General features: G+C 38.4%; 1 protein-coding gene across 2 annotated transcripts in view; it reads right to left on the bottom strand.

Annotated features, from left to right (window-relative positions):
• Positions 1 to 1337: 1337 nt before the first annotated feature.
• The window catches only part of gria2b (glutamate receptor, ionotropic, AMPA 2b), a 94949-nt gene continuing 82854 nt past the window's right edge, over positions 1338 to 13432 (bottom strand). Inside the window, exons 16-17 of one of the 2 annotated variants that reach the window (XM_061892166.1) lie at positions 8896 to 9030; positions 1338 to 4523 (exon numbers count right to left, since the gene is read on the bottom strand). In XM_061892166.1, coding sequence (XP_061748150.1) covers positions 4359 to 4523; positions 8896 to 9030 — 300 coding nt within the window. In that variant the 3' untranslated portion in view covers positions 1338 to 4358. Of the gene's footprint in view, positions 4524 to 8895; positions 9031 to 13432 lie in introns of those variants that run through there. The other variant, XR_009805043.1, reaches the window with a different exon arrangement.

Here is a 13432-nt window from a genome sequence, read left to right as displayed (position 1 = left end):
GTCTCCTTGGAAAATCGGGGGGGGGTGAATGTGGTGTTACAGCGACACCGCCGCTGTATAATACCGGCGGGCCAGCTCTAATGTTGATTTGATATTGCCTCAAGGGCCAAATGTAAATACACGGCGGGCCAAATTTGGCCCGCGGGCCAGAGTTTGACATCCATGCTCTAGACAATAAAATCATACAAAGTCGTTATTGTTATTACTGTTAATTGGCTTTGAAGAATTTGTATGAATCACAATGGATTTTGTCATCTTGCCATGTTTTAATTTTCCTGAAGGAACTCTCCAGAAGGAATCAGTAAAGTACTATCTATCTAATGTCCACTGCTGAGGACGCTGCCTCTCAGGAGGGTTATAGAGCAGGGGTCGGGAAGCTTTTTGGCTGAGAGAGCCATGAAGGCCAAATATTTCACAAAGTATTTCCGTAAGAGCCATATAACATTTTTCAACACTGAATACAACTAAATTTGTGCATTTTTAAGTAAGACCAACATTTTTAGAGTATAATAAGTCTCATTCTTTTTAACAACATTGTTATCATAAAAGTTAACCAATAATACATATAATACGTCTTACCATTAATGCGACATCTTGAGAAGGTGCGGTAGAAAACGGATGGTTGGATTAAAATGCATGAGAATGTTTTATAATTCGAACGTTATTTTTGAAACTGTGATTACCAGCGGAATTATTCATTACTTATCGTGTTAAGCAATGTCAGCTAAGATTTATCTGAGAGCCATATGCAGTCATCTGGCTCTAGAGCCATAGGTTCTCTACCCCTGGTTTTAGCATTAGACACCTTTTTACCTGCACTCTGCCTCCCGCTGTTTCCCACATCTACAAAGCAATTAGCTACCAACTGCCACCCACTGATATGGAAGAGTATTACACGGTTACTCGGCATAGCTCGGTTGGTAGAGTGGCCGTGCTAGCAACCTGAAGGTTCCAGGTTTGATTCCGCTTCCGCCATCCTAGACACTGCCGTTGTGTCCTTGGGCAAGACACTTTACACACCTGCCCCCAGTGCCACCCACACTGCTTTAAATGTAACTTAGATATTGGGTGACACTTTGTAAAGCGCTTTGAGTCACTAGAAAAAAGCGCTATATAAATATAATTATCTGAGAGCCATATGTAGTCATCAAAAGAGCCACATCTGGCTCTAGAGCCATAGGTTCCCTACCCCTGGTATAGATGATCTTTGGCTAGCTTTAAGAACCCTTCCCCCCGGGTCCTTAGCCTTTGTGAAAATGGGACGCAAATGTTAGAACATCATCGGAGTCACCTTCAAGGCTTTTGGGTCGTTCTGCTTCACAAATGAGAGACAGTGGTGAGCGCTAACAAGAAATCAGCCATTTTTTATTTAGAAAGAGTCCCAAAAATAAACAAGTTAGCACACATTCCATATACAAAATGTCAGTGAGAATAGCCTGAAGTACGCCATGAAACTTAGAAGCAACTACAGTATATGTATCTATAGTCGGAATACAAAAGAACAACAGCCATAGTAATAATACAGATTCTTACCCCCCCGGTCCCGACATACAGGGGGCGCTCTTTACAGGTCATAAAAGAGGACTAGAAGTGCTTGTCTGTCGTCATGTCATCCAAAAGAAAGGAAAACTAACATTTCAACTCATGAAAGTAGCTTTGACACCATCATGAAGGGGGCTATACATTTGGTTTTTTTTACATTTTTACTTCACCTTTTTATAGAAAATATATGTATATATATCCTGTATATATATATTTATTTATATAGATGTCTAACATTATTTTTTGTAGTTCTTTTTTCCCAAATTCAAAAACACCGCACGACTTCTACATTAAAATGTAAACGCGATGTTTTTCGGCAGTAATGGAGAGAAACGTCGTATCGGCGGCGCCGCATGCAAACTGCCGCCGCGTCATTTTGTCAGGTGGATGCAATAAGAAAAACAAACCAAAACAGAACACAATCGAAGCCAAAAGTGATAACGTGAGCGAGTGTCATAGCCATCGACTGTACATTAGCTTACAAAAAGGGATTTACATTCACTGAAAGGACAGTGATTGACTTTTAAGACTCCGACTGGCACGAGAACTTGTTTGGCACCCTTCACTTATTTGGCCTTTGGTTACCACGGCGACCTTTCCTTGTTTTTTTTCTTGTTACGTTGTTTTGCATTCATGGTGTGTAAACAGGTTCACTTCATCGAAAGCACAACAAACAACCCTGGTCTTCTGCAGAAAAAACAACACGAACAGCAAAAAGGAGATTTTTCATCAAGGAGAAACAAATTGCCAACTCCAGAAAACCTACAGTAAGGAAGGGATTCATATGGCTCCGTTCCTGGGCGGGTCTCGTGGGATTTTGCGATGCGGTCCACTGAAAATGATGGAAAGCGCCACTCTGGTCAAAGTTGGGACTGCCACAAAGTACGTTTTCAACACTCTACTGCCATCTGGTGGCTAAAGTGGATAGTGCACCCCCCCTTGATTTGTCACGTTTTACGTGCCAGGTAAACCGCGACGAATGGGGCCGAATCCGAATGTCGAGCAAAGATCAACACACACAATAAAATATACAGGGGGGAAAACAAATCGGTGGGGAAAAATGACACCGTAAAAGCTCTTCTTTCCTGCAACCGTAATGGAAGTTTCTTTTTAAAAGCTATTTTGTGAAAATACATAAAAATAGTTTTTTTTAAATAAACATTTTCTTTGAGTTTCTTTAAAAAAAAAAAAAAGGGACTATTTCACATTTTAATGCGGATGTGCTTCCTGTTTGGGAGGTGGCAGAACACACACACACACACACACACACACACACACACACACACACGTACACACACAATTGTCAGTCAAGTCCCCACACAGACAGAAAAGCAGACTCACACACACACGGTTTGAATGAGTTCTGACTTGTCGATCAAGTCCCCACAAAGACGGAAAAGCAGACTCACACACACACGGTTTGAATGAGTTCTGACTTGTCGATCAAGTCCCCACAAAGACGGAAAAGCAGACTCACACACACACAGTTCGAATGAGTTCTGACTTGTCCGTCAGGTCCCCACACAGACAGAAAAACAGACTCACACACACGGTTGGAATGAGTTCGGACTTGTCGATCAAGTCCCCACAAAGACGGAAAAGCAGACTCACACACACACAGTTTGAATGAGTTCTGACTTGTCGATCAAGTCCCCACAAAGACGGAAAAGCAGACTCACACACACACAGTTCGAATGAGTTCTGACTTGTCGATCAAGTCCCCACAAAGACGGAAAAGCAGACTCACACACACACGGTTTGAATGAGTTCTGACTTGTCGATCAAGTCCCCACAAAGACGGAAAAGCAGACTCACACACACACAGTTCGAATGAGTTCTGACTTGTCCGTCAGGTCCCCACACAGACAGAAAAACAGACTCACACACACGGTTGGAATGAGTTCGGACTTGTCGATCAAGTCCCCACAAAGACGGAAAAGCAGACTCACACACACACAGTTCGAATGAGTTCTGACTTGTCGGTCAAGTCCCCACGCACACAGAAAAAACAGACTCACACACACGGTTGGAATGAGTTCTGACTCGTCCGTCAAGTCCCCACAAAGACAGAAAAGCAGACACACACACGGTTTGAATGAGTTCTGACTTGTCCGTCAGGTCCCCACACAGACAGAAAAACAGACTCACACACACGGTTGGAATGAGTTCTGACTTGTCGGTCAGGTCCCCACACAGACAGAAAAGACAGACTCACACACACGGTTGGAATGAGTTCTGACTTGTCCGTCAAGTCCCCACAAAGACAGAAAAGCAGACACACACACGGTTTGAATGAGTTCTGACTTGTCGATCAAGTCCCCACAAAGACAGAAAATCAGACTCATACACACACGGTTGGAATGAGTTCTGACTTGTCGGTCAGGTCCCCACAAAGACAGAAAAGCAGACACACACACGGTTTGAATGAGTTCTGACTTGTCGATCAAGTCCCCACACAGACAGAAAAACAGACTCACACACGGTTGGAATGAGTTCTGACTTGTCAGTCAAGTCCTCACACAGACAGAAACACGCACTCACTCACACACAAACACACACACACGATAAGTGATATCCCAGGATCACCGAGGGAGCCATTTTCTTCTTGGTGGTGTAAAAATATGAAGAATGACGCATGGAGGCTAAAACTTTGTGATGGACAACACTCCTGTGTCCCTCGGGGTTAACAAAAAAAAAAGTTCCGTGACAGAAGCGAGCGACTGAGGAAGGAACCAGCGAGCCAAAAAGCGGAAAAAGAGGAGACCAAAAGCGCTCTTTTTGAAAGCATGGTAAGGCACTCAGAAGTCTGTCAGGGATCAGGACAGATCTGTCAGGCTGACGTTGAGTCCCATGTCGGGTCTCACGTATGGGACGGCGTGGACAGCTTTAGGAAACTCCGGAGTCATCACCCGACCGTTCTCCCCGGTGCTCCCGGTGACGGAAAGTCTCGCTTTGTTCCTCATGGCGTCCCCGAAGGTCATCTGCGGACGGAGGGTGGACATTTAGGACAGTCTTTCCCCGCATCCGTAAGCGTGAAAGGTAATATTTATATATGGATAAAAGATGTATGGCGATGGGGGATGGGAACCAAAGGTGAGGAGCGCGTGGTTATGTGTGGATGTGGATGTGGATGTGGATGTGGATGTGGATGTGGATGTGGATGTGGATGTGGATGTGGATGGTGGCACCATGTGCAAGCATTGCTGCTGAGATGGATGTGGACTAAGACAAGCATCAACACTCATACATGGACATGGTACCAAAAAACGGCACGGGAACTTAAATGGACACACAAGATACCGAGGAGTGTCGAGGCCACGACCCTCGAGAAAAAAACGTTCGGAGCTCCGGTTCTTTGAACAAATTTGCTACGGACCAAAATGAAAAGAAAAAACTTGATCGACTACAACAGGGGTGTCAAAGTCAAGAATGAATGATCTACGGCCCCCGGGATGATATTTGATTAGTATTACAGCCGCCTGCTGCTGTTTTGCACGCACCAATACTCCATCAGTGTTGGCGCTAGGAATTTTAAAAATGGGGTCCCGGGGACCCCATCGAGTTGTAAAAATGGGGTCCCACTTTTTTGTAAGCGTTTTGAAAACTAATGATAAATGTATGCATTATCCTGTTATATCTCACATCCTATATTGTCTTTTGGATAAACGTTACTTCATTCACAACAAAAATAATACAAAATAAAACAAATGTTTGTGCGTATGTAAATGCATTCAGTTATAAACATTCCTTCACTTTCTTCTTTCCTTCATGGATCGAAACTTTACCACTGCCGGGTATTTTTTTTCTTTCTATATTTCTATTGTGATATTTTCAGAATGCGTTTGTTCTATTATTGGCCAAAGTAAGACAAAAAAAAAAAAAAATAATAATCTGCAGTTGTCTTTATATTGAAGTTATCATGCCATGATTTTAATGGTCCAGCCGGCATGTGCACAGAATTTCCTCCAGCCGAGCTAAAATGAGTTTGACACCCCTGGACCACAAGAACCAAGACTTCCGAACGTGGAAAAAAACAATATTCAAGATGTGACTTAAGAGAAAAGTTGTAACGTCAAAATTGAATGAAAAAAACCCCAATACAAATATGTATTTTTGGAGCATGAACATTAAATTTATCGGACGCAACTTCCTTATATTACAAAATAAAGTTATTTTGTGGTACGATGACACCTCTATTCCAGGAATCATGTACTTTACTATAATCTCCACCTTAACATTTAGCTTGCAGTCATGAAATTGCAACTTAATGGAAACAATTTCTTAACAATAAAAAAAGATTAAAACATTTTTATAGTCTAGCAATATTGGACTGTAGTCTCTGCATCACATTTAGCTCATCCAATGTCATAAAGAAAAATCAAAAGATACAAACGTGTACATTTTGAGTCCTGCTGTTGTAAGCTTAAAATATTAATTGACATTCTAATATTTAAACTATTTCTTTTAATATTCCGAATATTTTTTTTTATCAGAAAATAAAATACACCACTATTTGATACTGTATTCTCATAACACCAGTGTTATTTTTGTGAAATCCCAATCAAATACTATAAATTATGGATTTCTACGTTATGAAACTACTTTAATGATCACATTTTTCGAAAAGAAAATTGATTTTGATTCTCATAAAATCACAACTCTGTTTTTGTAAAATGACTCAATGATTGAATATTATATAAATATTTGTTCCATCATGAAATTACACTACAGTATAATTACATATTTTCTAGTAGAAACGTTCACGAGTCTAAACATATAACTTTATTTTGTAAAATGAAAAATGAAAAAAAAAGTGTTTCCACTCTGAAAATAGAGTATGACTTATCGCACGTTACCCTTTTTTTCCCAATTAGAAAATGTCACTTAGTTCTCATATCACATCTTTGTTTTGTAACATTTCAATTAAATACCAAAAAAAAAGATATTGTTCCTTAATGAAATTCCATGATGAAATTATGACTTGTCTCACAATGTTTTTTTGCTAATGTAAAATTTTACTTAATCTTTGTGATTTCACAAGTGCATTTTTCTAAAATGATAAATAATATAAAAAAAAAAAAATCAACTATAACTTTCTTTCCCCCAATGAACACTTTACTTTATATTCCTAATATCCCATCTCTATTCTTGTAAAATTACAATGAAATACGATTTAAAAAAAAAAAAATTCCATCATGAAACTACAGTATGACTTATCTCACATTATGATTTTTTCCTAATACAAAATTTCACCTAATTCTCATAAAATCACAACTTTATTTTTGTAAAAATATGATAAAAAAAATGTTTACCCCACGATTAAATATGCTACAATGTTTTTTCATCACAAATCTACAGTATGAATTACCTCAATCTACAGTTTTTTCATAAAAGCATAACTTTATTTTTGTAAAATTCCAATTAAATTGTATTAAAAAAAGTTATTCTTTTTTAAACAATGGCAAGTCCCACAGTTACGATTTTTCTCAAACAGGAAATTTTGTATACTTTTGATAACATGACAACTATATTTTTTTAAGTTACGTTTAAAAATGGAAGTTTTCCCTCATGAAACCAAAATAAGATTTGTCTCAAAACTATAATGTTTTTTCAATGGAAGATTTCTTTTCATTCCTGTAATATCACAACTTTTTTTGTAAAATTAAAGTGGAATGCGATTTAAAAAAATGAATAAAAAATTATTTAACTATAACTTGGTCTGCAGTTAAGATTTTCTGCAATAGAAAATTTCACTTGAATTTGGTATTATCATAACTTTATATTTGTAAAATTTCCATTAAATCCGCGGTCCCACCCCAAAAATATATAGTTTTTCCATCATGAAACTACTGTACGACTTTACTCACAATTCCTATTTTGTTCAAATATAAACTTTATTTTAATTCTCATAATATCACAACATTTTTATGTGTATATAAAGAGAGAAAAACACATTTAAAATTCAGATAAATAGGATTAAATATTCCCTTTAAAAAAAAACAAATATATATAGCTATATTGTTTTTCTATCATCAAAATGTGCAAATAGATTATTTCTTTTTAATCTCATAATACAACACCATTTTATATGTATATATATATATATAAAATTCAGATTAAAAATGCTTTTTCATTATGAAAAAAAAAAAAAAAAAAAAAAAAAAAAAAATATATATATATATATATATATATATATATATATATATATGTAGTCGAGGTTACTGTGATTTATCCATTATACAGTGCTCAATACTGGGGTAGGGTGGAATATACCCTGCTCTTCGGGGGATTTCCCCCGAAGAGCAGGGAAACCTGCGAAACAGGCTTGTAGGGAAGTAATAGCCGTGTTTTTTTTACCTGACCTAACTTGTATATATATATATATATATATATATATATATATATATATACATATATATATATATATATATATACATATATACACATATATATATATACATGTATACACATATATATATATATACACACATATATATACATATATATACACACATATATATATATACACACATATATACATATATACACACATATATATATATGTATATATATATATATATATATACATATATACAAACATATATATATATATATATATACATATATACAAACATATATATATATATATATATACATACATATATATATATACATATATACACACACATATATATATATATATATATATATATACATACACACACATACATATAATTCAGAGGAAATACTATTGAAAATTAAAAAGTAAAACTTTTCTCCCAATTACGCTTTTACTAATAGAAAAGTTCACTTGATTCTAAAAATCTCACAAATGTATTTTGTCAAATTCTGGTTAAAAACAAAATAAATAAATACAAAATAAGCTCAAATTTTGAATAAAAACAATTACAAACAATCTCACTAAATTATCTTTGATTCCTTGTAAAATGACACCTTTATCTTTAGTCATTTTTTCATCCATTTAGACTTTTTGCCAACATTATTTCCCAAATATCCAAGCGGCGCGAGCGGGTTTTTCCGCGGAGCGTGGCGCTAACACCCCTCGGCGCAAAGGCAGTCGTTATGCGTGAACAAAAGGGTTGATATGTCTTTCTCTCAGTAAATCATAAGTCACCGATCCCTCGGCCAACCTGGTCATTCACTAACACTGAAGGATGGAAGGGATGGAGCCAAAAAAGCGTGCAGTTTGGGGGAATTTATGAAAACCTTGTTCCCTACCCCCTAAATTTTTACACTTTCGATCCCATAAACGTTGTACCCTTCCTTATAAGTGGCAAAATTCTGTGAATTCTGCGAGGAAGTTGGGTTAATAGTCTGTGCATTCTTTGCCACCTTCATTCGTTTGGCCTCGGCTCGGGACTTGTAACAGAACTCGATCAAGGCCACCAGCATGGCCAAGCCGAGTCCTCCGACCAGAATGTAGAAGACCCCAGCCACGTTGCTCAGGCTGAGGGCGCTCGTCTTCTCCTGCGGGGGGCGCACACGACACAGCGGTCAAAAGGGGGGGGGGGGGGGGGGGGGGGGGGCAAGGGGAAGGGCGGAGAGATGGGCGACAACCATGTGCATGAACACCACAACGGAAAAAGAACCAAAACAAAACACATACACAACAGAAATGCACAAAAATAATGCACCGCTACATGTCAGCACTTAACGTTTTTTTTGTTTTTCAATAAAAAGACAAGAATAACAAGACAGAAATGTGATTGATCACTTGGGGTCGATTCAAAGTAGTACAGTGGAACCCGTTTGTGTCGACACAAGCGGAACTGGAACTAACCGCCCAAAGTAAGTATTGTTGAAAAATTTTCTTCGATTGTGAATATTTTTATTTGGATACTTGAGTTTTCTCCCACACGGTGTTCGTACGCACCACCTTTCACATGCAACAAGCTGGTCCCTTTGTCCCGATGCCATACCGATTTTGGAGCATTGAGTTGTGGTCAATACTGATATCGGCAGGAATCGAACATACTTTTATCGTTTTGCCGTGTGGAATGTTAGGCTATGTCTACTCTAAGTGGTTTAACCCCTTAAACCAGTGGTTCTCAAATGGGGGTACGCGTACCCATGGGGGTACTTGAAGGTATGCCAAGGGCTACATGAGATGGTTTGAAAAATATTTAAAAAATAGCAACAATTCAAAAATCCTTTTTAAATATATTTATTGAATACTACTTCAAGAAAATATGAATGTAAGTTCATAAAGTGTGAAAAGAAATACAACAATGCAATATTCAGTGTTGACAGCAACATTTTTTGTGGACATGTTCCATAAATATTGATGTTAAAGATTTCTTCTTTAGGAAAGAAATGTTTAGAAGGAAGTTGATGAATCCAGATGGATCTCTATTACAATCCCCGAAGAGGGCACTTTAACTTGATGATTACTTCTATGTGGAGACATATTTATTTATAATTTAATCACCTGTTTATTTTTCAACAAGTTTTTAGTTATTTTTATATCTTTTTTTCCAAGTAGTTGAAGAAAGACCACTACAAATGAGCAATATTTTGCACTGTTATACAATTTAATAAATCAGAAACTGATGACATAGTGCTGTATTTTACTTCTTTATCTCTTTTTTTCAACCAAAAATGCTTTGCTCTGATTAGGGGGTACTTGAACTAAAAAAAATGTTCCCATGGGGTACATCACTGAAAAAAAGGACCTTTACACCCTGTGACAAGTTTCTATTGCAGTTATTTCCTTTTTGTTTCAAAAAGTGAACAAATGCTGCAGAGCTGGGGAAATGGAATAGCTGCATCAAATAAAGAGCTAAATATATATTTAATAAAAAAAAAAAATCCTCTAGAATTTTTGTGAATTTAACTATGCAGAGAAACCTCCAAAGTTTTAAATTTGAACATATTTTGGGAAAAAATACCTATAAACTCATTAAACTTGATTATTATTAAAAAAGGCCTTTGGAAATCTAAGAGATGAATCTAAGTTTATTTTACCAAAAGCAAGACTAGTTGTTAAACGTAGATGTTTATCTGTTCTCGGTGTTAATCTGTGGAATTCTGTTGGTAAAGAAATAACAATGAGTGACTCAGTATTTAATTTCAAAAAGAACATGTCACAATGTATTTTAAAAAGTTATGGGAACTAGAAATGTATGTTTGTTTGGTTAAATGTTGCATTTAGAAGGTATGTATGTTTATTTATTTACAAAAAAGTGCGTGTGTGTAAGTACATATTTTTGTATTTGTTAAAGGGCAATTTAAATGTAAATGCTGAATGACTATATTTCTTTTTGTATTACAAAATTATTAGAAAAGGTAACTTAATTGAATGTAAACATTTTTATGTTGGGCATATAAGCTTTTTTGCTTCTGCCTGTTTCAGTCATGTGATTCATTTTTGAATCGTGATCCATGTTTGAATATGTTTTTGTTAGACTGAAAATAAACTGAACTGGAATAAAATAGTATTGCTTCACTTATTTTTACACTTGTATGCCTGGTCTTAATAGGGACCTTACAACACTTCTCAGACGGCGAGAGAACATTGTTCAATGCATGTAAATCGAGAATTATACTTTAGAAAATCATTTTTGGGTGTTTGGATTAATGTCATTTCCTATGTGTAACATTTTTTCGTTTTTTGTAAAATTCGTTTTCTTGTGCAAACCTTTGGAACGGGTTACAAACGGATGTATTGACCGCCAACAACAATGTGTCTGGTTGCTACGGTAACATCCACCTTGTTACTGCCAGGAAGTGGCTGTGTTGACGTTTTAAAATGACGTAACAAGACGGCTGTTTTTGCGATATTGACGACCTTAGGAATACTTTTCCGACATAAATGTGGCGGTTTGACGTAGAATTGACCCCTTTCGCTCTCAAATGTGTAAGTCGACTCAAGAACGAGCTGGACATAATCGGGCGTCAACATAAGCGGCACCGACTGCAGCGGGTTCCACTGTAGTAAAAGGTTGAGGTTAGTACTGTAGCCAAAATGGAATGCAGCAGCAGTGTGTGTGCGGAGCCTCTACTCTATGTGTCGTGGTTCTACCAAGCCGGAATTTTGGGGGGTCGGGGGCGGTGGATTTCTGTGCAAGGACCATTTACATGGGTTGCCCACGACAACGGGCCAAGCCCTTAAAAAACTTGGAGACAGAGAGACAAGAGGGGAGACAAATTGGTCCAAAAGCAATCGGGGACTGACACAAATAGTTGGGATCTCAAAGAGCATCCATGCGGACGACGTGCGTCCGAATGGATGCATGGATCTGGGCGCTAGCTCACGTCGTCTGTGTGGCGTGACGACAGCAGCCGCGTTTCCACCGGCCGGTACGGCTCGCTTTTGTCACGGTACGGTTCAGAGATGGCAAACACCAACGATGTTGCGAGTGAAGTGAATTGATGAACTCAAATTATGTTTTGCTAAAGTGAATGTTTCTATTCACTTCGGAGAAAGCAAACCACCGAGTTGAAGTAAGGTGGATTGGATCACTTCTCGAAGGAAAGAAGCCCTAATTGGGACTTCAGAATGCAAAATTAATAACCATATCCTTGAGAAAAGACTACCCGTCTAGCTCAACGCCAACATTTACCTCAGAACGTGCTCTCTTTACTTAACGCTCACACCCAGAGAGACAGGAAGGAAGAATATAAAAGTGATGGTTTAGCTTCTCCAGGTTAGGAGAGACAGAACTTTTTGACTTTCTCCTCCAGGCGCTGCGGTCCTGTGTAATGAGGCTCGCTTGTAATAAAGCAACTTTTGGTTTAGTAAAGTGTCTCCGACGTCTCTTTGATCCAGCCGGACTGCCGTGTCGCCCTTCTGTCCGGACGAGGATAACGAGAAGCCAGACATTGTAGCATGGAGTTGGTCAAAGGACAGAAACAACACAACGCTACCGTTCCAAATCAAATAGTAAACGGTAAATGGGTTGTACTTGTATAGCGCTTTTCTACCCCTTTTTAAGGAGCCCAAAGCGCTTTGACAGTATTTCCACAATCGCCCATTCACACACACATTCACACACTGATGGCGGTCAACACCAAAATGTAGTTGTGTATCGACCAATCAAGTAACAGCCGCGTGTCCTGCTACAATATCGTACCATTAGGGATACACTCAACTCATAACTATTAACTTACTCAGTGGACTAGTGGTTAGTGTCCGAACTGAGATCAGTAGGTCCTGAGTTCAAACCCCGGCCGAGTCACACCAAAGACTATAAAAATGGGAGCCATTACCTCCCTGCTTGGCACTCAGCATTAAAGGGTTGGAATTGGGGGTTAAATCACCATAAAATGATTCCCGGGCGCGGCCACCACTGCTGCTCACTGCTCCCCTCACCTCCCAGGGGGTGAACAAAGGGATGGGTCAAATGCAGAGAATAATTTCACTACATCTAGTATGTGTATGACAATCATTGCTACTTTAACTTTACTTTAACTTTAACTTTAACACCGATAAACAGCGTTATACAGTAGATAACCATAGTCAAATTCCCAATGGTTAGTGTTAAAGTTTTAAGTTTGAATGGTTTTAAAAACCAAGCTCAATAACGTAGTCATCGTTCTATACTCGGAGGGATACGAGATGGGGTTTTTTTTTACGGTGCGGTGCGTTCAAGGACCACTGAACACAGTAGGACGCCACAGAGCCCGGCAGAAATAATTTCAAATGATATCCATCTATCCATTTTCTACCGCTTATTCCCTTCCGGGGTCGCTGGCGCCTATCTCAGCTACAATCGGGCGGAAGGCGGGGTACACCCTGGACAAATCGCCAGCTCATCGCAGGGCCAACACAGATAGAGAGACAACATTCACACACTAGGGACCATTTAGTGTTGCCACTCAACCAATCCCCAGGTGCATGTCTTTGGAAGTGGGAGGGGCCTATCCCTAG

Source organism: Nerophis ophidion, linkage group LG29, assembly GCF_033978795.1.
Source record: "Nerophis ophidion isolate RoL-2023_Sa linkage group LG29, RoL_Noph_v1.0, whole genome shotgun sequence".
In the NCBI taxonomy this organism is placed as follows: domain Eukaryota; kingdom Metazoa; phylum Chordata; class Actinopteri; order Syngnathiformes; family Syngnathidae; genus Nerophis; species Nerophis ophidion.
Note: the sequence above shows the minus strand (reverse complement) of the source record. Positions and strands in the feature narration are given on the sequence as shown.